This window comes from Schistocerca americana, chromosome 5, assembly GCF_021461395.2.
Source record: "Schistocerca americana isolate TAMUIC-IGC-003095 chromosome 5, iqSchAmer2.1, whole genome shotgun sequence".
Classification (NCBI taxonomy): Eukaryota; Metazoa; Arthropoda; class Insecta; order Orthoptera; family Acrididae; genus Schistocerca; species Schistocerca americana.
Window position 1 is genome coordinate 366,140,768 of NC_060123.1, and position 24,619 is coordinate 366,165,386.

The window sequence follows — 24,619 nt, forward strand, 5'->3', positions numbered from 1 at the left end:
AAAGTTCATTACATATCCATTGAGCGAATCTGACAAGCACCACACTTTATAGCCTCATTTCACTGGCTTCATTGGCATATATTGCTTCATTGATGATCTTTGTTTGAAGGGAATCATCGATTCATCTACTGACATAAATGATGAGGGCTCATAATTGCTCGTACATTTCTGCAGAAGTCTTTCTATCAGTGGCCGTAGTGTATGCAATTTGTCATATTCTGGAAGATTTCTAGGTTTTGCAGTTTCATTGTTATTGCAATGAATATTCTCTGCAATCTTTTTAAATCTTTTGCTTGTCTTAACATTAGTGATTGCATCTACTTTTAGTATAGGGTCCGGGCTCCAAAAATTAGAGGGAGCAGAAAGTTGGTGAATGCCCATTATAATAAAGCATACTATAAAAGCTTTCATTTCTTGAATTGTTGTGTCTACCCAGGTTTTTGATGGGCTTCTGCTACCATGATTTTGTTTTGCGTACAGGTTTGTTTCGTTTACAATCAGAGTGAGAATAACATCATCAAAGAACTTACAAAAATAACTGAGCTCTCGATCGCTGGCACTAAATGAAAATTTTGGTTTCCCCTCCCTTTTTGCTTGAAAGTTGTTCTTCACATTGTCAAAGAAAGAACAGTCTCCATTCCATTCTTCTTCACATTCACTTCCACTTCCACTGTCCAGCGTATTGATGTTGACATTTGTAGGAAGCACAAATGATTCAGTGTCAAGTACACCAACAAAAGCATCTTGCTCCACAGAAACATGACTTGAATCACCTATGAAAGTTTCATCTAAAACATTCAGTTCATTGACAGCACCTTGATCTCCTTCAGTTTATGAATGACTTTCATCAGGCAAGAAAAATAATATATATAAACTACTTCAACATGTTTACGATTGTTGAGATCTAATAAATGAGCCATCTGAAAGCAAAGGAATGCAAAAGATAGAGGATGGAAGGGGTAAAACAATACTGTAGCAGATTCAATGTAAGCAAGCGCATGGTTTGGTATGATAATGAGACATTCTTTGATAATATACTGATCTGTGAATAATATACTGATCTGTGTATTATTTCTGAAGTGTACTGGGTTAAAATTCTCAAATAATTGTATCAAAACAGAGAAACATTTATTTTAGAATCTTGAAAAAAAAAATCTACCAAAAAGGCGGTGGGAAATATACTTCCCACCAACAAGATCGAACATTGTAAGTGATGTCAACGAGTAATGAAAATAAAACACATTTTACAACACTCAGGAAACATCAAGTAATAAGATAACACAACAAAAATTAAAAGTATTTACCTTAGACTGAAGCAGTGGGAAGAAAATCACAAAACATCACGATAACAGTGAGTCAAAAGCTCCTCTACAGACAAACACTTAGCGACACAATGCCTCTAAGAGATCAGACTGCTTTAACGGCAGGAACTTATAATTGGAAGTGGTCCCCCCCAGTACTTTTCACTAGATGACAGCACCATAAAGAGGTGGGAAGAACGTATCCCACGGGACCAGGAGCAGATTACTTGAAGTGGGAAGCATGTTTTCCACTGCCTGTGAAAGGTTTAAGTATGCCTGGACAACAAATGTTTGATGTTCTGACCTACACAAGGCTGTAATTACAAATGGCTGCCCTAACGGTTATCACAGATTTTGAGCTGAGGTGTGTTCTTACCAGGGAATACTTAGCTAGCTATATTATTATAGCCACTGTTGTAACCTCCAAATCCCACAGAAAACACACACTTAACTCCTATGCCCATATTTGATATCTGCAAATGTGTGCATGTTTCAAGAAACAACAGTTTGCAGCAAACGCACAGAATTGACAGAACCGCTCTCGTGTTGTAGTTCACTTAAATCATATTGCATTACTGGCCTTTAATGTTGGCTCTGGATAAACTGCCCATTGTCATTGTCAATAGCCATTGATTGCTCCAAAGATGTGTCTGTGTGTTGTTGTCTACCATCTCTTTAAAAGTTTTATTTCAATGTGGTTCATGCATGGCAGTTGTATGATGTCTGTTGGCAACACCAGCGTACCTGTTCTGTAAAATGCTTTAAAGTATTAATAAGTTGTGACTCTTCAAACTTTCCCAGTGAAAATGTTGTAAATAGTCTTCACAGCTTTGCCGCCAGATCATATTGTGCAAATTCCACAGTATTTCCTCGGAGCAACTGTCCAACATCTTCAGGTGGTTCAACCTTGCTGGTGACTAGGTACGACTGATGGTATCCGCATGTCGACTCCCCGTTTCTAGAACATGTGCACGGAGTATGCACAGGCACAGAAATCACACGTGCACAAATGATTTGCAGATAGATGGTGCCATATTCAAATGCCCTCTGCCGAAAATTGCAGAGCGGCTCTCCTGCGTGTGCACTGTACCCTGCATTTACTAACAGTGCGGCCAGACGTTACTCACCAAAGACCATACTAGACCAATGTTATGATGGGTCTGTTATCAAAAACTCTTGATTTTTGCATCGTGATTTAAAAGCAGCCAGTGCAGGGTTCCAGGCTGTGCTCAATTGAAATCTCATATTCCTGTTGATGAGATTATCAGCTGTACGGATATGTATTGCTTCCTTAATGGCGCAATCCCAGAAAGATTATGCCAGGGATAAAACTTGAAATGTCATGAAATTTGCCATTTTTTCCGTATTCTTGTATAAAAATATAACAGTTAATTAATATTGGTAAATCATTGTTATTTTATGTTGAATTTTATCTTGACTTTTTCCTCAAGGCTGATGTTTGTATATAACCTAGAAATGACATCAGACAAAGTGAGACAAAACAGATGGGGAAATAGTAAACTTTGATGGTGAAGTTTGCAGATTTGTTTTCTAACTGGATCCTTCTCTTGTGTTAGGTCCGATTATGTTGATAATGGGGTACTGAGCAGATTTGACAGATGTTGCCCGTCACATTAGGTAGACAGACTCTTTAGGTCAGTTCATACCAGTTGTTACAGAAAGGAGCATTAAAACAGGCAATAGTTAGTTACAAATGGAGACGTTCATACAGACTAAGACCAGAAAAGAATGTCGCATCACCATCAAGGTTTCTTGAGAAGTAAGTTTTGATGTTGAGGTCATCAGTTAGCGTTAGAAGTTAACTTATTCTTGCCACCCTGATCAATTTATTTTATAGTGCTGGTTTTTATACTGGTTTGACCTTAATACATATTTTATTGCTTGCTTTTGTTTTCGTGCCATATTATAGAAGTTTCTTGAGGATTTCGTATTTTTCCTTCAAGTATTCTCTCAGACAAGAGTCATAATCTGAAAACAAAAAATTATTTAGGTTTTACAATACCTGTATGAAGACAGCCTGCACTATCCAAGAATAAGAATGTAAATAATTTTAAAAAAGTTTCCTAGTGAAAACTGTGTTAACAGTGAAACAGTCAGCTCTATTAAAGGATGGAATACAGTTTTTTCCTCATTATTTGGCAATTAGCTAGAAAATAAGACACAGTTGAATGAAGAAAAAGATGATAATTACTGCCTACCAAATATTGCTGTTGTATTTGTGTGTGTGTGTGTGTGTGTGTGTGTGTGTGTGTGTGTGTGTGTGTGTGCTCGCGCGCGCATGTGCGTGTGTATGTGCATGTGTGTGTGGGTGTTTTTTTTTTTTTTTTTAACAAATAAAAGATGACAATTGAAATGTTTGCATGATTCTTTCCCTATTCTTTCAGTTTGTAAGCACTGTGTAGCATTAACACTTTGAGGACTGGCAGCTTAGACACACTCTTGGCCAGTGGGCCGGCCATTTTTAGCGTTTTTTGAAATGTTGCTGGCATGTTTCTATTAAAGATACCTTGAAACAGAAAACATATTATGAAAGAACAGTCTTTAAGGTGTATTTAAAACATTTATTTTAATTATATTGGTTGATAACAAAATTAATAACAACAGACATAAAATGTACGGTTTTGGTTTCACAGTCTGAACACCACCAGCTGGTTTCCTTCCTACCTGCTTTACCACTAGATTTTTTTGTTTCTGAGAGCAGACTTTGCACACGCTATTTGGATGCTCCTTCTTCTCAGTGGCTGGAATTTTTTCTGCAAAGTGTCGTCCTAGAAGTCTGTTGCTGTGAGTTTCACTAGGAACATTGTCTTGCGCCAAATTTGTACCTTTGTGAATCAGTCCTTCACCAATTTGTTGTAGAAAAGTGGAAAATTGGCAGGTCTTTCTTTGAGCAGGAGTCCTGGTTTCCCGGTACAAGACAAACGCATTTGTTGCAGCCATTATAAGCATATGGAAGAACAATTTCTTCCACCACTTCATCTATTTTCTCCTAAATGCATAGTAAGAAATCATTTGATCACTCCTATCAACGCCCATTTTGTAAACATTGTAGTCAAGAATGGCATCTGGTTTTAATTTTACTTTGATACTTTCTTTTGTATGAAGAGAAGTGTTAGAGCTAGTCATTTTATGCACAGTGGACAGGCATAGTACATCTCTTGTGTCTTTCCACTTCAGACATAGCAGATGATTCCTCCTCATTGACACAGATTCATACCTTTTCAGTTTTTGGAAACAATTTCATTTAGTAGTTCTTTCCGGTTAGTCATGCACGTATCTATTGCTTTCACTTTATGTTGCCCCAGAAAATCGAATACTGTTGGTGAACTATAAAATCTTTCCATGTAAAGAGTGTGACCTTTTCCCAGGTAATCTGCTAGCAACCTCTCAAAATAATGGTATTATGGAGTTGTCTTGTATTCCTTTCCCAGCATATACCTCCAATCTAAGAACATAACCAGTTTTGGAATCACACATAATAAACATCTTGATTCCATACTTGTCAGGTTTATTTTTTATGTAAACCCAAAATGCCATTCTTCCACGAAAACCACACACGCCTTTGTCAATAGTGAGGTTTTCTGATGGGTGAAATGATTTTTGTGATTCTAATAAGAAACGATCCAGGATTTGCCTGATTTTATGCATGGGGACATGCTGAGGTTGACTTTTCAGAATGTAAGTTGCATTGTCATTCAAAAGCAGGTTTGATAATATTGTCTTGAATCTGTTTCTGGCCATAACAGAGCCAGGGAAAGGGTTGAAATAAAATTGTTAGTAGACCAGTAATCTGTCAGTTTTGACGTGTGTATAAATATGCAAAAAAAAAAAAAAAAAAAAAACCATTTCGTGCAGCTTTACTCCCACCCACGAATTACAAAAACTGTGAGGCTTGCCCTGGAAGCTGCTTTGAGTTTGTCATAAACAGACTTTGCAAATTTGTTTGTTTCTGATTTTATATGTTCCATTATGGAATTGGGAAAAAAGATCAAAAACGTATTGAGAGGAGTGGAATTCTCATGAACAATTGCCATTATTCTAACTTTTCTCTACAAATTGTGGCACAGTAGGCTGACCATCAGCCAAATTCGGCATCAGTGGGTTTTTTCTGTGAAATTCGTTGCCTCTTTGTTGGAGTTACAGACAGCTGTGTTGCAGAGGATGTACTTTGTTCAGTAAACACCGGCTGCACAGATGCAGGCTCATCAGATTCCTCTGCAAGATAGATGAGACGAACAGAAATAAATTTTCTGCTAACTGAAGCAACTTGAGCAATATAAGTCGTAATAATAATACTAAAGAAAAACTGCACTAGACAGCTCCCTACCTATATCTGAATGCTCTTCATTGTTTTGCCATTCAGACATTTCCCTCTCAGAACCAGAATCGTCCTATTCTTCTTCTAAGGCTTGTAAAATTTCTTTCTCACTCAGAAAATGTGACATATTTGAGAGAGATAAAACAATAAATGGAAAACAGTAATGAGAACGTTTGAGACTCAAGGCTACATCAATGCACAATGGCGCAGCGTGTCATGGAAGCTGCTATTCATGTCTTGCCATTTCTTTTGACTTAGAGTTCTAAAACCAGAACACAGAGGGGAGCAGCAGTCAGGGGACGGATAGGTAGGTGTTCCACACAGCACTACCACAGTAGCCAGCCTGCTTCTGGACAGCTAATAGGCTGTGAGTGGTGTGCAACAGCCGCCCGACCTATACTCGGGTGCGGCCGTTTCGAAGCAGTTCTGTGGCCCGACCTATGCTCGGGCTTGTGGTTCCCGAAGTGTTAAAAGAATGAGCATTGTGAAGAACATTCATTCTGATTTGGCTTTCACCAGTAACTCTGCAACCATTGATAGTGTCCTCATGCTGACACTACATTCCATCTTTGCTGTATGACAAATTGTGCCCCATAAATCCACTTTCGCCATGCCATCACCATTAGCAAGATGACATTTTCACATACTGTGAAAGTGTGTACTGGAACACGGCCTCCCCCCCCCCCCTCCACCCCCCTCCCCCTCTCCCTTCTTCCTCTCGCCAGTCTGTGCGTTTGGATTTGGCATTCAGAGTGAATATATGAAAAAATTAACTAACCCATCACAAACAATTATTGGAGATCACTAAGCCATGTTAAGTGCTCAGCTCATAAATTGAATCTAACACTGCAATAATTAATGTAAAGAGTGTTAGTAAGCGAAAGCATTCAGCAATGCAAAATCCAGGATGGAATGTAACAATATTGGAAAGGGTAGTTGCTACTCACCATATAGAGGAGATGCTGAGTCGCAAATAGGCACAGCAAAGAGACTGTCAGAAAGCCAACAAGAGAAAGCATTTGCTTTTGCATTTTTAAAGGTGCAGAAGAGAGATATGAAGGTTTTCGTTCTTATAGTAATAACACTCTGAACCTCTTGGCTTTCCAGTCACCATTGTCGCAGAATATTTTCAAGAAATGGTGTAATTCTTTCTCAGTTATAGTATGCAAAAGTTTCCATGTGCAGTGATTGAATGAGCTATTTCACTTTCTAATGGTGAAATAAGTTCAGCATTTGTTGAGACCATGTTTGTTAGAGAATACTCTACTTCCCACAAACAATATTTCAATTAAAACAGATTGAAGGTGGCTTGATTATTGTGGGAAAAGGATTTTGTGATGATGAAATGAACACACTTTTGACACACATGATGAGAATTACTTCAGAGCTGAAGGAAATATTGAAAAACTGTGGGTTGCACCTTAAGACTGGGCTGAAGGCTCTTATGGCAACAGATCTATGCAAATCTGTGGTCACAGCTTTAGGATCTTGTTTCAGTGCTGAAATGAAAATGAAAATCTCTGCTAACACTGATATTGAAAAATGTCTTTTATATCTTGGATGGCAGACCTCAGCGAAGTAAATTTTCTGAAAGTGTACAGCTCCCTTCAGAATATAGTAGAAATGCAAATTTCTGTGCAAGCTAGGAATGTAGACATTGTTAAATGTCTGTGACAACAATACTTCATAAACCATACTCTGCTTTGTCGCAATGAATGAAAGAATTATTTTTCTTTAAGTTAGTAGATTTATTAGGGTCAAAGCAAATGTTTCTTTTTCCAACCAGTGAAATAAATAAATATGTGTGTACTGCCTAGCGTAATATTAACCCTATATATTTTATAATCATATAGGTTTATAAGCTATTAGCACCCTCTCACTGTTTAGAAGTGAGATTGATGTTATGTTTAATGGGTATTGTTACAAAATCTTGTTCAATGATGGCATTTATTTTGTAACATGTAGACAACAGTGATCAAATAATCCTGAGTTGTTGTTTCTGTATTGGTCCAGATCTTGTTCTTAGCTTCATACTGCATGTAGCTTCAAACAAGGTTCCAAGCTTGCTTCATTCAAAACAGTTTTGTTCATGAAACAGATTTGTGTTTTGGCCAGGTACAGTGTATATAGATGCTGCCATGTTGATGTTACTTGCCATGTAAGTGAATGCTGGACTGTTTATATTACCTCCACAAGAAAATCTTTGAAACATATTTCAAAAAACTTAGAAATGTAAGTTGAACTGTTACAATATTTATGACAGCATGACTCCATCAAGTACATGCTAAATATGTCCATGTATGTTACCTGTCCAAATTACAGTATTTATAATGACTGCATTAAGAGAACCCATACTGTTGAGCCAAGAGAAATGAGGAATAATGCCTATTTATTCTCCTCCATGTTTGTGCTCGTGGGTTTCTTAGATTTTTTGCAAGCTAATAAGACTTATTTTGTTGAGTGACCAAGTAAACAAATTTTGATGCACTGCTATACATCTACATCATTCCTCTTCATCAGAGTGGATTGAATACAAGTTTATGAGATGTAACATATCATATACAATATGTCTTTGATGTACATAATAAAGCTTTAGTGGGTCAGTGGCCCAGAATGTGCATTAAAGGAATTTTTTTGGGAAAAATGGCCTGCTTGAGGGCAGATGAAATTACACTGAAATGCTTGTTAGTTCCTAATTGCGTTAACAATGCCTTCCATGTTTTACTACATGGCATTTATTCCCTCCGTCTCAAATACTTTATATATTTTGCAACAGGTAGAAATACTGCAGGGCCCCGGAGAGACTGTATTTGTACCTGGTGGATGGTGGCATGTAGTTCTTAACCTTGATACCACTATTGCTGTCACACAAAACTTCTGCAGCCGTACCAACTTTCCCATTGTTTGGCACAAAACTGTAAGAGGAAGACCAAAGTTATCCCAAAAGTGGTACCGTGTATTGAAGGTAGGTTCCGTTTCTTAATTGTTTGACACATTTTTATATAAACTATAAAAAACTTCTACTTCCTCTGTTTATCATTCTTTCACTTTGCAAAATAGTTGGAAACAGCTGTACCTTTAAGTAAAGTAAAATGGTGCTCCAGAACCCAACATTATAGACAAAAGAATTCACATTGTCTTACTACACATTATTATTTCACTTTTAATGTGGGTCAATATGCTAATGATGGCTTTCTTCATGTTGTCTGTATAGATTATCATATGACAGCCAAATGAATAATTATTGCAATGTCTGATTCAGCAATTTCTCCATATTCTATGCTGAAGATTGAAAACGTCCATCACAGGAACAGATACCTAGTTTCTTGATCTCATGGTCATCATCTTGGTAAAATATTAAACAGTTGATAAATTTAACAGAAGACAGCCCTTTTGTTAGTACATGGAAACAAACTGTACAGACTCAACACTGCTGTCTCTACAGATTAAACCCTAAATTAGTAAGATGCTTGGATGAACTGAGTACCACATGAGGTGATTAGGTACATTTTTAGGGATACATAGATTGATAACAAGTCACAAGAGGCCAAGTCTCAAGACATATTATGGTTGCAAGGTGCAAGAAAGTGTAATGTCTTGCACTGATGGAGGTGTCTTCCTACATGTACTGCACTCATATTATGAGACTGTGTAGTGTTTTTTCCACTCTGACACTGCTTCCGATTCCTTTCTGTGGTCTTCCAATGATGATGGTAGCATCTCATCATCTGGCAATACTGTGAAGCATCAGTTGTATCTTTTCACCAAAGAGAGACAGTGCATGTAGATTCAATATGAAGAATGCCACCAAATATTGAAAGACGTACACTAATGTTCACACTTCTTTTTCTTTTTGAAAATACTTTAAGAATAGGTTCAAATTAATATTAATGCTCATACTTTGTATTGGTCAAGTCTGTTTATTGTACAAAAATAATGAAGTGTATTTTATTGTGTCATTTAGGAGAAGGAGCCATCGCTAGCAGCCATTGCTGATTCTGTGAATGTGAATGAAAGTACAGGTGTGGCATCAGACAGTTCCAGTGGCAGCTGCTCAACATCGAGCTCCAGTGACTCAGATTCTGATTCTGGCTCGTCACAATCGCATACTACATCGCCAGCACAGAAGCGATCACGCACGAGATCTCGTTCCTCTTCAAGTGATAGTGGTCAGGAATCACTCACTGCCCACAAGAAAAAGAGGTGAGCAATTGTTGAATTTCCCACGTATGTATATAATTCTTCATTAAGCCGGTAACCAACTCACAAAGACAATAGGCATTACATGAATCATAAATTAGTTGCAGTTCTTCCATCTGAAACATTTTTAAGTTGTCTGATGCAAGTCATGAGCAGTTAACACAATATTACATTAGTTATAGCCATTTACAATGCAATGGCTTAGTTATCATTCACAGGTGCAATATGGGCATAATTGGACCAGCTGTGGTTAAATAGTGGAACTTTAAATAAATAAACCATGTTCCCTAGAATACCTTTCACTAGTCAGTGGCTGTCCAAATATATAGAGAATGCTATATGACTATTCACGAGGACGTCGTTATCAGGAGAAAGAAAACTGGCGTTCTACGGATCAGAGAGTGGAATGTCAGATCCCTTAATCGGGCAGGTAGGTTAGAAAATTTAAAAAGGGAAATGGACAGGTTACAGTTAGATATAGTGGGGTTTGGTGGCAGGAGGAACAAGACTTTTGGTCAGGTGAATACAGGGTTATAAATACAAAATCAAATAGGGGTAATGCAGGAGTAGATTTAATAATGAATAAAAAAAAAAAAAAAGAAAAATGGAGTGCAGGTAAGCTACTGCAAACAGCATAGTGAACGCATTATTGTGGCCAAGATAGACACGAAGCCCACGCCTACTACAGCAGTACAAGTTCATATGCCAACTAGCTCTGCAGATGATGATGAATTGATGAAATGTATGATGAGACAAAAGAAATTATTCAGGTAGTGAAGGGAGACGAAAATTTAATAGTCATGGGTGACTGGAATTCAACAGTAGGAAAAGGAAGAGAAGGAAACATAGTAGGTGAATATGGATTAGGGCTAAGAAATGAAAGAGGAAGCCGCCTGGTAGAATTTTGCATAGGGCATAACTTAATCATAGCTAACACTTGGTTCAAGAATCATAAAAGAAGGTTGTATACATGGAAGAACCCTGGAGATACTAGAAGGTTAGATTATATAATGGTAAGACAAAGATTTAGGAACCAGGTTTTAAATTGTAAGACATTTCCAGGGGCAGATGTGGACTCTGACCACAATCTATTGGTTATGAACTGTAGATTAAAACTGAAGAAACTGCAAAAAGGTGGGAATTTAAGAAGATGGGACATGGATAAACTGAAAGAACCAGAGGTTGTACAGAGCTTCAGGGAGAGCATAAGGGAACAATTGACAGGAATGGGGGAACGAAATATAGAAGAAGAATGGGTAATTTTGAGGGATGGAATAGTGAAGGCAACAGAGGATCAAGTTGGTAAAAAGACGAGGGCTAGAAGAAATCCTTGGGTAACAGAAGAGATACTGAATTTAATTGATGAAAGGAGAAAATATAAAAATGCAGTAAATGAAGCAGGCAAAAAGGAATACAAACGTCTCAAAACTGAGATCGACAGGAAGTGCAAAATGGCTAAGCAGGGATGGCTAGAGGACAAATGTAAGGATGTAGAGGCTTATCTCACTAGGGGTAAGATAGATACTGCCTACAGGAAAATTAGAGAGACCTTTGGAGAAAAGAGAGCCACTTGTATGAATATCAAGAGCTCAGATGGAAACCCAGTTCTAAGCAAAGAAGGGAAAGCAGAAAGGTGGAAGGAATATATAGAGAGTCTATACAGGGGCGATGTTCTTGAGGACAATATTATGGAAATGGAACAGGATGTAGATGAAGATGAAATGAAATGGGAGATACGATACTGCGTGAAGAGTTTGACAGAGCATTGGAAGTCCTGAGTCGAAACAAGGCCCCGGAAGTAGACAACATTCCATTAGAACTACTGACAGCCTTGGGAGAGCCAGTCCTGACAAAACTCTACCATCTGGTGAGCAAGATGTATGAGACAGGCGAAATACCCTCAGACTTCAAGAAGAATATAATAATTCCAATCCCAAAGAAAGCAGGCATTGACAGATGTGAAAATTACCGAACTGTTAGTTTAATAAGTCACAGCTGTAAAATACTAATGCGAATTCCTTAAAGACGAATGGAAAAACTAGTAGAAGCCGACCTAGGGGAAGATCAGTTTGGATTCCATAAAAATGTTGGAACACGTGAGCCAATACTGACCGTACGACTTATCTTAGAAGAAAGATTAAGGAAAGGCAAGCCTACGTTTCTAGCAGTTGTAGACTTAGAGAAAGCTTTTGACAATGTTGACTGGAATACTCTCTTTCAAATTCTGAAGGTGGCAGGGATCAAATACAGGGAGCGAAAGGCTATTTATAATTTGTACAGAAACCAGATGGCAGTTATAAGAGTCGAGGGACATGAAAGGGAAGCAGTGGTTGGGAAGGGAGTGAGACGGGGTTGTAGCCTCTCCCCGATGCTATTCCAAGGTGTATACGACCCGGGACAACTGGGAGATCCGGGAATTTTTTCATCCGGGAGAAAACCGGGAAAAACTCGGGAATTTTTAGAATTCCGGGAATTTTTCATTAATTGAGTTTTCAGTTAAATTTTTGTAATTTTGGCTGGTAAGAACCGATACTCTAACAAAGGATATTACTGTATCCCACTACTGCAAAATAATATTCAATAATAAAAGATAAACTTGGGAAAAAAAACAAAAATAACTTAAATTGCAAAGTAAATGCACCATATACAAAAACGACACACAGTGCTCATGCAAGCATCTGCCAATTGCAAATGTGTCAAAGGCTTTAGGAAGACTATGTAGTGCTTCATAACAACAAATTGCCTCCAATGAGCGTGAAGTCGCAACTGTTTACATTCAATTTGTTTTAGCAGTTACGCGCGGGCTCATGCGCATGCACAGTTGAGTCACGTTTAAGTAGTAGATTCTCCCGCTTCTGGCTACAGTAATGTGACTGTTGGCTGTGCAAGCAGTCGCAGCAAGCAGCTAGATGATACCGGGAAAAGGGGATGCCACATTCATATTCTTGAGGGGAAAAAACTTTTCACAAAGCGCCTAGCATCCAGCACACGTTTGTCTATCGATTATTCATATGATTTTGAAACGCTTCCCTGTTGGTTTTTGAGCACATTTTAAGTTGATTTCTGAATGAATCATAAGTTGACTTTTGAATGCATGCACAGCGTACGTGATGTCTCTGTCAGGAGAATCCTCGTCGCATCTAGAAATAAACTTTCCGCAGACGAAAGGGGGCGGGGCAATACGAGCTGAGGGAGTAAAGCCGAATGGATGAATGCCAGTCGCTGTCTGATTATGTGATTGATTGGGTTTGATCAGCATTGTTATAATTACTAGCGATATCCATAGATTCAGACCACCAGAATGGAAATAAACGACTAACAGGAATAACAATTGAGAAAGATTATGTATTATCTTCTCGATGTATCCAAGAAAATGAAATTTTGATAGAAAATTTTTGGCCATATCGCTACACTAGTAAGGACCAGTGGTACACTCCCCAGCTAGCAGACGCGTAAGTTCTATTCTGGAAGCAACGCGGAAAACGTGTTGTTCGAACACGTAATAACGCCTAACCGGAAAATAATCGCGGGATAACTAAACCTGTGATTCTGACAGGGTTAGTGAAGTTAATCGGCAAACAAATATTGACAATGGCAGCAATAGCTACAGAATTGGTGATGGCAAGATTGTTAGAACGAGGGAGGAGAAGAAGCGGGGACATTACACAAATTATGGAAGAATAAGACGATTCCAAATGTATATAAAAATTTTGTAATACTACTTTTCGATCTCATGCTTGAAGCTGGTGCGTATGAATGAAATGTAAGTATCCTTTTACGTAAGTTGAACTATGTGCAAGAATGTACCATGAATTTTTTAAAGCACAGAGCGTTTGACTCTCATTTAATAATCAACTCGTTGATGACGTGCCATTTAGATGAATTTCGAACCCTGAAGATCAGACATTTATGTCATTATTAAAAATTTTACTGGCACAAAAAATGGCTCTGAGCACTATGGGACTTAACATCTGAGGCCATCAGTCACTTAGAACTACTTAAACCTAATTAACCTAAGGACATCACACACATCCATGCCCGAGGCAGGATTCGAATCTGCGACCATAGCGGTCGCGCGGTTCCAGACTGAAACGCCTAGAACCACTCGGCCACTCCGGCCGACTTACTGGCACATTTGTGTGATATATCTTAAAGTGTAATACGCCCAAAAAAGATCAACAGTATATGCGAAAGCTTAGCTTCTCTTGTAGCTTGAGAACAATATTATATGCGAAAACTTTGCTTTTCTCGTAGCAACACTGTGTATATTAATTTAAACTATTAACTTTCCCTGGTTCTGTGTTCATGCTACTTAACAATGATGTTGCTGTTGGCTGACTACACCATGTGTCAAATGCTCTGAATATCCGCTGTCATCGGCTGGCTAGATCACGTGACATAAGCTACGAACAGCCTACAAAACCGCATCGAAATCTTGATTTCAATGATTCGGAAAGCAACATGTGGTGTTCGGTGGAATTCCAGTGCATACTTTCGTAATACGAAAATACGCAGCGTACATGTTGCTGCACATCAAAGATGTTTCCAAAACGTGTCTTTTTCGCTGAGTTTCGTTTTCTAAAGTGCCGTGAAATTGTAACCCCCGTGTATAAAACCATAACCATTCAAAGGATTGATAAGGGAAAATATACTGTCACCCGGGAGAAAGTGTATTTTTAACCGGAAAATCCGGGAATTTTTTTTCCTTGTCCACGTATACACCCTGTATTCAATCTGTATATTGAGCAAGCAGTAAAGGAAACAAAAGAAAAATTCGGGGTAGGCATTAAAATCCATGGAGAAGAAATAAAAACTTTGTGGTTCACTGATGACATTGTAATTCTGTCAGAGACAGCAAAGGACTTGGAAGAGCAGTTGAACGGAATGGACAGTGTCTTGAAAGGAGGATATAAGATGAACATCAACAAAAGCAAAACAAGGATAATGGAATGTAGTCGAATTAAGTCAGGTGATGGTGAGGGAATTAGATTAGGAAATGAGACACTTAAAGCAGTAAAGGAATTTTGCTATTTGGAGAGCAAAATAACTGATGATGGTCGAAGTAGAGAGGATATAAAATGTAGACTGGCAAGGGCAAGGAAAGCGTTTCTGAAGAAGAGAAATTTGTTAGCGTCGAGTATAGATTTAAATGTCAGGAAGTTGTTTCTTAAAGTATTTGTATGGAGTGTAGCCATGTATGGAAGTGAAACATGGACAGTAAATAGTTTGGACAAGAAGAGAATAGAAGCTTTCGAAATGTGGTGTTACAGATGAATGCTGAAGATTACATGGGTAGATCACATAACTAATGAGGAGGTATTGAATAGAATCGGGGAGAAGAGGAGTTTGTGGCACAACTTGACTAGAAGAAGGGACCAGTTGGTAGGACATGTTCTGAGGCATCAAGAGATCACCAATTTAGTGCTGGAGGGCAGCATGTAGGGTAAAAATCATAGAGGGATACCAAGAGATGAATACACTAAGCAGATTCAGAAGGATGTAGTCTGCAGTAGGTACTGGGAGATGAAGAAGCTTGCACAGGATAGAGTAGCATGGAGAGCTGCATCAAACGAGTCTCAGGACTAAAGACAACAACAACAACAACAACAACGTGTGACATTATAATCCTACACATCTATGTACTCTGCAAGCTGTAAGGGGAATGTACATTATGCCAATATTAGCAATTTTGTATCCTATTCTGTCTGTGTATTGAGTGAAGGGAAACATGAAAATGCATCTGTATCTGCCCTATCTCTCTCATCTGCTTCTCATGATCTCCGCAAGAGACATGAAAGAGTGGCAGCAGAATTAACAAGTCATCTTATTCAACTACTGTTTCTCTAAATTTACCCACCAGGGTATCTATCATCAGGAGTCCTGCTTCCAAAGATTCGATTTAAGTTCCCCAAGCATCTGAATTACACTTTCGTGTAGATCATACTGACCTGTTTTGATTGTAACAGTGCGGGTTCAAATGTTTGCTGTCTTGCTTATTATTTCACAAGGACTCGAAATACTGAATGATGGAACAGTACTCCAGGATTAGTTGCACTGTTCTCGTGTGTGATTTTCTTTACTGTTGCACTAATCTTTCCCAATATCCTTTCAATATTAAGTCTTCCATTTGCATTCCTATCAGATTTTGTACGTTCATCGCATTTCATATTGCTTCTTGGTATTATCCCTAAATATTTAAATAATACAACAGGCTCCAGAAGTTAATCATTGATATTGTAATAGGATACAGTCACATTTTTTTGGTTTTATTATTGACATTGTCTTTCATTTAAACACCTTTAAAGAGGTTCATTTGGTGCATTATTCTGCATTTCCTTACAATCGTCCAACGATGCTACTTTCTTGTAGACAACAGTATCATCAGTGAACAGTTTGATAGTGCTGCTGATTCTTCTTTCTTCTTTTTCCTGGCCATAGCCCATATCTGCACCATGTTGTATGTTAATCCGGATTTGCCAATGTTAGTGGTAGACGATGGCCAGATGCCATTCTTCTCACACACACATTTTAAATGGAATTTGTTTACCCCATCTGTCTGCCTCTATTTTTTTCCCATGTAAAAGTGTGAGGACGTTTTCGAAATTTTAGTGAATTGTAAATCATGTATCAGGTGGAATGTACACTATGTGATCAAAAGTATCCGGTCACCCCAAAAAACATACTTTTTCATAATAGGTGCATTGTGCTGCCACCTTCTGCCAGGTACTCCATATCAGAGCGACCTCAGTAGTCCTCAGACATCGTGAGAGAGCATAATTGGGTGCTACGCAGAACTCATGGACTTTGAATGTGGTCAGGTGATTGGGTGTCATTTGTTCAAATCGCTCTAAGCACTATGGGACTTAACATCTGAGGTCATAAGTCCCCTAGACTTAAAACTACTTAAACCTAACTAACGTAAGAACGTCACACACATCTATGCCCAAGGCAGGACAAGATTTCCACACTCCTAAAAATCCCTTGGTCCACTGTTTCCAGCGCAATAGTGAAGTGGAAATGTGAAGGGACCCGTACAGCACAAAAGTGTCGAGGTCTACCTCGTCTGTTGACTGACAGAGACTGCAGACAGCTGAAGAGGGTCATACTGTGTAATAGGCAGACATCTATCCTGACCATTACACAGCAATTCCAAACTGCATCAGCATCCACTGCAATTACTATGCCTGTTATGTGGGAGGTGGGAAAACTTGGATTTCATGGTTGAGCGGCTGCTCATAGGCCACACTTCATGCAGGTAAATGCCAGACGACACCTTGCTTGGTGTAAGGAGCATAAACATTGGACGATTGAACAGTGGAAAAACATTGTGTGGATCATGGTACACAATGTGGCGATGTGATGTCAGGATGTGGGTATGGCGAATGCCCAGTGGACGTCATCTGCCAACGTGTGTAGTGCCAACTGTAAAATTCAGAGGTGGTGGTGTTATGGTATGGTCGTGTTTTTCATGGTGGGGGCTTGCACCCGTTGTTGTTTTGCATGGCACTAACACAGGACAGGCCTACATTGATGTTTTGAGCACCTTCTTGCTTCCCACTGTTGAAGAGCAATTTGGGGATGGAGATTGCGTCTTTCAACACAATCGAGCACCTGTTCATATTGCACGTCCTGTGGCCGAGTAGTTACACAAAATAACATCCTGGATGGGGTTTTTAGGCAGTTTCCTCATATCTGACTAGGCAAATACAAGACTGGTACCAATATCCCACCTCAGTTACACAGTTTGTGAACATTTAGAAAATGTTCGCATATTTTCACGTGGGTAATACCAGATGAAGACAGTTAGGGTGACAAGTTTCATCCCAGTTGATAAGGGTGGTGACAGGAAGGATGTCTGGACACCCTCAATCATTAACAAAGCCAATTCCTGTAATTAACTTGCCAATTCGGGAGGCACAGCCTTCGCGCCACACACAACACAGTAATCACCTCTGTCAGTGCACTGCTATAATGACTTAAACAGATACATTTTGACAACATTGGTACTAGGCAACAAAATCACTCATGTTCTGTACCTTGGCATGTGCTCCACACGTAAGAACAGTATCTACGGTTAACTCACTGGAGCTGCCTGAACCAGTACATTTACATGGAGATAAACATAATGAGCATTACAGTCATGTTCGATGTTCTTCAGTATACAAAATATAATTTTAATTACTCATTGTTTTGCTATTTATGATATACACTACAAGGTGGCACAGCAGTACTACACTCATGCTCATAAATTAAAGATAATGCTGATACATGGTGAAACAATGCTCTGGTGGGCGGTTTGCGGGTTTAAATCACCTTGGGGTAGGACCATGCGGTGCATTTGACCTGCGGTCTTCGCACAGTGGCGCTGGCAGCAGTCCACATACACAGAGGTGTATATGTCAGAGTATGATAGCAGCGAGTAAGTGTGCAGACATTTTCAGATGTGCTAATGGTGACTGTGTGTTGAAAATGGCTCAAAGAACACATATTGATGACATTACGAGGGGTAGAAAACTAGGGCGACTGGAGGCTGGTCAAACACAGCAGGTCATAGCACAGGCCCTCCATGTGCCACAAAGTGTGATCTCAAGATTATGGCAATGATTCCAGCAGACAGGAAATGTGCAGGCACTACGGTACGGGATGGCCACAGAGTACAACACCACAAGAAGACCGATTTCTCACCATCAGTGCCCACAGAAGGCCACGGACTATTGCAGGTAGTCTTGCTCGGGACCTTGCCGCAGCCACTGGAACAGTTGTCTACAGACGACTGAACAGACATGGTTTATTCACCTGGAGACCTGCAAGGTGCATTCCACTGACCCCTGGTCACAGGAGAGCCCGTAAAGCCTGGTGTCAAGAACACAGTACATGGTCATTGGAACAGTGGTCCCAGGTTGTGTTCACGGATGAGTCCAGATACAGTGTGAACAGTGATTCTCGCCAGGTTTTCATCTGCCGTGAACCAGGAACCAGATACCAACCTCTTAATGTACTTGAAAGGGACCTGTATGGAGGTCATGGTCTGATGGTGTGGGGTGGGATTATGATTGGTGCACATACACCCCTGCATGTCTTCGACAGAGGAACTGTAACAGGTCAGGTGTATCGGGACATCATTTTGCACCAGTATGTCCGCCTTTTCAGGGGTGCAGTGGGTCCCACCTTCCTCCTGATGGATGATAACACATGGCCCCAGTGAGCTGCCATCTTGGAGGCGTGCCTTGAAACAAAAGACATCAGACCTAAACCCCATTGAGCACATCTGGGATGCTCTCGGTTGACGTATTGCTGCACGTCTTCAAACCCCTATGACACTTCAGGGGCTCCGACAGGCACTGGTGAAAGAATGGGAGCTACCAATATCCTGGTTCATCAGGTATTGCATGATAAATGAATATCTTGTGTTGAAAGTGGTTAGCACACTGGACTCGCATTCGGGAGGATGATGGTTCAATCCTGCATCCTGATTTAGGTTTTCCGTGATCTCCCTAAATCGCTCCAGGCAAATGCCGCGATGGTTCCTTTGAAAGGGTACGGCCGACTTCCTTCCCCGTCCTTCCCTAATCCGATTAGACTGATGACCTCGCTGTCTCGTCTCCTCCCTCAGAACGACCCAACCTTGTGTTGAATAGTTGGAATTTTGTTTCCTGCCAAATGTCACACCTTTAAGCAGTGCACATATGCTGCAGACCTTGTTATTAAAATCATGTGTTCCTGCAGCTTCATATTTCTTTGGTCTGAAATGCCAGTAGCTGACATCTGTATAGTCAGTCAGTCACCTACTGCATTTCTGGATACACACAATCTCCAATGATCAAAATTTGCCAGCACCCTGTGGTACAATACGTCCTCGTATAAATTCCCTTCACCATGAGTTGGGCTGTATTCACTTACCCTATGTAACCCTGATAGCATATTGAGAATAATATTTTCTTTCATGGCATGTATTCGGTTTCAAAATCCTATTGCTGAAGTGCGAGTGGGTATCTTGTCAGCAGTTGTGTGTCAGCTTATATTTCATTAAAAATGATAATGCTTTGTGGTCTGTGTGCACCCTCCTTATTCAAACTTCGCACGATGGTGGAATGTTTCCTTGGTATTTATTTCCCTGATGGGGGTGTTAAAAATAGGCTGTTGAAACAGTCCAGTAATCAGTTCGTAACTTCCATATCTTGCTAGGTTTTGTGCTTCTCACAGTCACTGTACAAGAACAGTGCTGCAAGGATCCTGCGGTCCTGTAACCTTGGAGCGTGAATACAGTTTCTCTCCCATGGACTTCGACCCATTGTGTCAAAGATGCTGAAAGAGAATTTCCTTGTTCCAGTGGAATCACACACTCAGAGAAGTTGAACTCAGTGTGTTTCCTATAATGTACAACTGTAACTTCTCTTAATAAATTGATTATATATGTGTTACATTCCAGCTAGATGTTGTCATATTTCCATCTCACAGGAAACTCAGAACAGTAGTACAATAAAAACTGAACATCAATGGCATGACAATTTCTTTGGCACCACACAGGTCACATGTGCTCCATGCCTTTCCCTCATGGCCCACACGGCAAATGACTGCCCAACAGGTAGAAGTGTCAGCCAAGAGCCTGCAACTCCGATAGCGCAGGATCAGTACAATTCCAGTCCACACAAACCATCAAATACTCTCTCAAAAGTGTGATGCTTCCTACTTCCTATCTGTCTTAACTCACTTCATTATGTTAACTCATCGTGCTTTCCCACGAATATGCCAGTGAGTTCCTTTCATGACTTTTCTAATGCTTCTCAAATGCCTTGTGCATGGTTTTCGACCTGATGTTAGAATGTTTGTTTGCACATGCGCACACACATGCACATTGTACACATAACATACTTAGTTGCAGATAGACCAATATTGTATAATCAAATGTTATAGAAAATTTTCTGCAGTACATTATCAGCATTAAGCTGGTCTCAGATGTGGATACCTGTGGCAACAGTTAATCTCTTCATCATGTGAAAAAATCTACAATACTGTGTTGTGAATGTACAGGTTACCAAGGGATAACTGACCAAGTTTCACTAGTTCTTGTAAAAGGATTTTAATACTCCCCACCCCCCACACACCCGCCGCGAAATAAACAAACAAAACTTGCATCCTCTTCTTCTCCACAAGAGTAAAAAAATGTCTCCGCAATGTGCAACCTGTGAAGATGTTTATGGAAACACCCATGGTTATATTTGAGTTTACCCCCTGCGGGTTCGGGGGTAAGAATTGGCCCGCGGTATTCCTGCCTGTCGTAAGAGGCGACTAAAAGGAGTCTCAAACGTTTCGGCTTTATGTGATGGTCCCCTGTCGGGTTTGACCTCCATACCTCAAAATTTTTCCGAAGAGCGAGCCGATTGGGGAAGGGCGCCTTACTTGGTGCATTGTGCCCATCTTGCGTTGAGAACTTTCGCAATCTTATTCGTCGTTGCATTGCAGTCCTACCCGCTCTCCATCGCTTGGGCATGGATACGCTCCTGTGTGCACTTTCTGCCAAGCACTGTGCAGGGCCATTTTCTGCACTGACGGCGACCATGGACCACATGTCACCTAACATCCAGCACGGTAGCCTGTCCGTTGTGGTGGGGCCGCCATGTACCCTCTTGGTTGTAGCCCCCTGACAACACAGGGATCGCTCTACTGATGCCTGCGCCGTTAACTCCCCACGTATGCCAAGGAGTAGATGCCCATCTCCCTGGGGCATAGGGACTCCCGGCAATGGCCATCCTGCCAGGTGGCCTTTGCTGTGGCTGGGTGGCACCCGTGGGGAGGGCCCTTGGTCGGAGTAGGTGGCATCAGGGCGGATGACCTGCAATGAAGCGTGGTACATCATCTCTCGCTGGCGGCCAGCCATCAGTAGTCTCTAAGTGTTCCAAAGCTCACTTTAAGGCTAATGTGTATGACCCCAAATTGTTCCCCTCCCTGGCCACACCATGGGAGGAGCGAAAGGCTATGAATGAGAGCGAAAGATATTCGCCCCGGTATCTCGTCTGTACCAGAGCTGACGGGGAATCGTTTGTGTCTGTGAAGCCACAGTTCTTTGTCGAACATTTAGAGGACACGTTTGGGGAGGTGGAGGGCTTGTCCAAGATGCGGTCAGGGTCAGTCTTAATAAAAACGGCATCCTCTGCCCAGTCACGAGCCTTGCTCGCTTGTACGAAGTTGGAGGATGTTTCTGTTACTATCACCCCACATAACAGCTTAAATATGGTCCAGGGAATTATTTTTCACCGCGATCTCCTTTTACAGTCCGATGACGAGCTGCGCGCCAACTTAGAGCGACGAGGGGTCCATTTCATCCGGTGCGTCCACCGGGGTCCGAGGGATCACCAAGTTGCAACTGGTGCCTTCATCTTGGCCTTCGAGGGTGACACATTACCTGAGAAGGTCAAGGTGATGGTATACCGTTGTGATGTCAAGCCCTATATCCCTCCCCCGATGCGGTGCTTCAAGTGTTGGAAGTTCGGCCATATGTCTTCTCGCTGTGCTTCCAGCCTCATTTGTCGTGATTGTGGTCGACCGTCCCATCCTGATACTCCATGTGCCCCGCCTCCCATCTGTGTCAACTGCGGGGAGCACCATCACCCCTGCTTGCCGGACTGTAAGATTCTCCAGAAGGAGCGGAAAATAATGGAATACAAGACCCTGGACAGGCTGACCTACACCGAGGCTAAGCGTAAGTTTGAACGCCTGCATCCAGTACGAATGACTTCCACTTATGCCGCCACTGTCGCTCCTGTTACAGTTCCTGTAGCTGCGCCACACACCATTAGCTCTCAGAGCCAGAGACCCACACCTGCCCCCTTGATGGTGGGGGCACTCCACTCCCTGTTGCTCCTGCTCCATCTACTTCAGGAGCAACGCCCCCCCAACCATCGGGGACATCAGTTCCCCCTTCCCAGCCGGAGAAGCGTAAGACTTCTTCGGCGCCTCTCGCAAGGAAGGGGTCCCTTGGGGACCTCCCTTCGCAAGTTCCGACTGGTACCAAAGCCGACAGCCGCAGGTGGCTCAAACAACCGTCTGTCCCTGAGACTGACCCAGTGGCGCCCTCCCAGCCTGAACCACCGAAGGCACAGCGAGAGAAGCAGAAGAAGAAGAAGATGAAAGTCCCCAAGGCTAACGACATAGCGGTGGCACCGATCCCACCGCTTCCCACGAGCTCTGCGTCTGAGGATGAGGTGGAGATTCTGACATCCGCTGAGGACCTCGATCTCGCCGGTCCCTCAGACGCCATGGATAGCACTAGCACGGGTGCTCAATCGGAGGCAGCAGGTGACCCAGCGGCGTAATCTGCCTTCCCAGTCCCGTCATGCCTTTCACAGACATGGAACATACCATCCTCCAGTGGAACTGCAGCGGTTTCTTCCACCATCTCGCTGAGCTCCGGCAGCTTATCAGCCTTCACCCTTTCTTCTGCATTGCACTTCAGGAAACTTGGTTTCCAGCGATGCGAACCCCAGCCCTCCGAGGCTATCGGGGTTATTATAAGAACCGGGCAGCTTATGAAAGGGTGTCTGGTGGCGTCTGCATCTATGTCCTTAACTCTCTTCACAGCGCGTCTGTCCCTCTACAAACAGCTTTAGAGGCTGTTGCTGTTAGGGTGTGGACGCCACAGGCTATTACTGTCTGCAGTCTTTACCTTCCACCGGATGGTGATGTCGTGCAGCATGAGCTGGCTGCACTGCTAGCCCAATTGCCGTCACCTTTCTTCTTACTGGGCGACTTCAACGCCCATAACCCTCTGTAGGGTGGGTCAGTGGCAACGGGTCAAGGCGCCACCATTGAGCATTTATTGGAACAGCTCAATCTTTCACTCTTAAATGATCGTTCCTTCACACACTTCAGCGTGGCGCGTGTAGTGTGCCTCGCCCTTGCCTTCGGCTCGACTTGGCACAGGGCCCGAAGGACTCAGTCCCTCCAGAGGCCTTCCGCCGCCGCTTTTATTCCATCCTTGCCACGTATCAGGGCCCTGGCATAGTTTACACTGACGGCTAGATGGTCGCTGGTCGAGTCGGTTATGCGCTAACTCTAGGGGCCCATTCCGAACAACGTTCCTTGCTGGCTGGCTGCAGCGTTTACACTGCTGAGCTGGTCGCCATCTTTCGTGCCCTAGAGTATATCCGCTCCTGCTCAGGTGAGTCCTTCGTTGTCTGTAGCGATTCCCTGAGCAGTTTACGAGCTCTCGACCAGTGTTTCCCTCGTTCCCGTCTGGTGATGGCTATCCAGGAGAACCTGTCTACTCTTGACTGTTGCGGCCGCTCTGTGGTCTTTGTTTGGACCCCAGGCCATGTTGGGATCCCCAGGAATGAGAATGTTGACCGCCTGGCGAAAGAGGCCACCAGTCAACCACCTCTGGAGATTGGCCTCCCGGCGACTGATTTGCGGGCCCTATTACGCCGCAAAATTTTCGATTTGTGGGACGCTGAATGGCGCAACCTGCCCGTACCAAACAAACTCAGTCGTATCAAGGTGTCGACGACTGTGTGGCGGTCGTCCATTCGGGTCTCCCGCCAGGAGTCTGTTGTCTTCTGCCGGCTGCGCATTGGGCACACTCGGCTGACACACGGCCACTTATTGCACCGTGAGGACCCACCTCTGTGTCGCTGCGGCTCCGTTTTCTCTGTGGTGCACATTTTATTGGAGTGTCCGCTTTTAGCTGTGCTCAGGCAGATGTTCGCACTGCCTGACATGCTCCCTGCCCTTTTATCTGATGACCCTGCTATGGCTGGCTTAGTTTTACATTATATTCGGGCAG

General features: G+C 41.9%; 1 protein-coding gene across 1 annotated transcript in view; it reads left to right on the plus strand.

Annotated features, from left to right (window-relative positions):
• LOC124615578 (bifunctional arginine demethylase and lysyl-hydroxylase JMJD6) overlaps window positions 1-24,619 on the plus strand; it is a 136,869-nt gene that overhangs the window by 86,047 nt on the left and 26,203 nt on the right. The window contains exons 6-7 of the mRNA XM_047143563.1: window positions 8,417-8,605; window positions 9,605-9,843. Of these exons, the coding sequence (XP_046999519.1) occupies window positions 8,417-8,605; window positions 9,605-9,843 (428 nt within the window). The remainder of the gene's footprint in view (window positions 1-8,416; window positions 8,606-9,604; window positions 9,844-24,619) is intronic.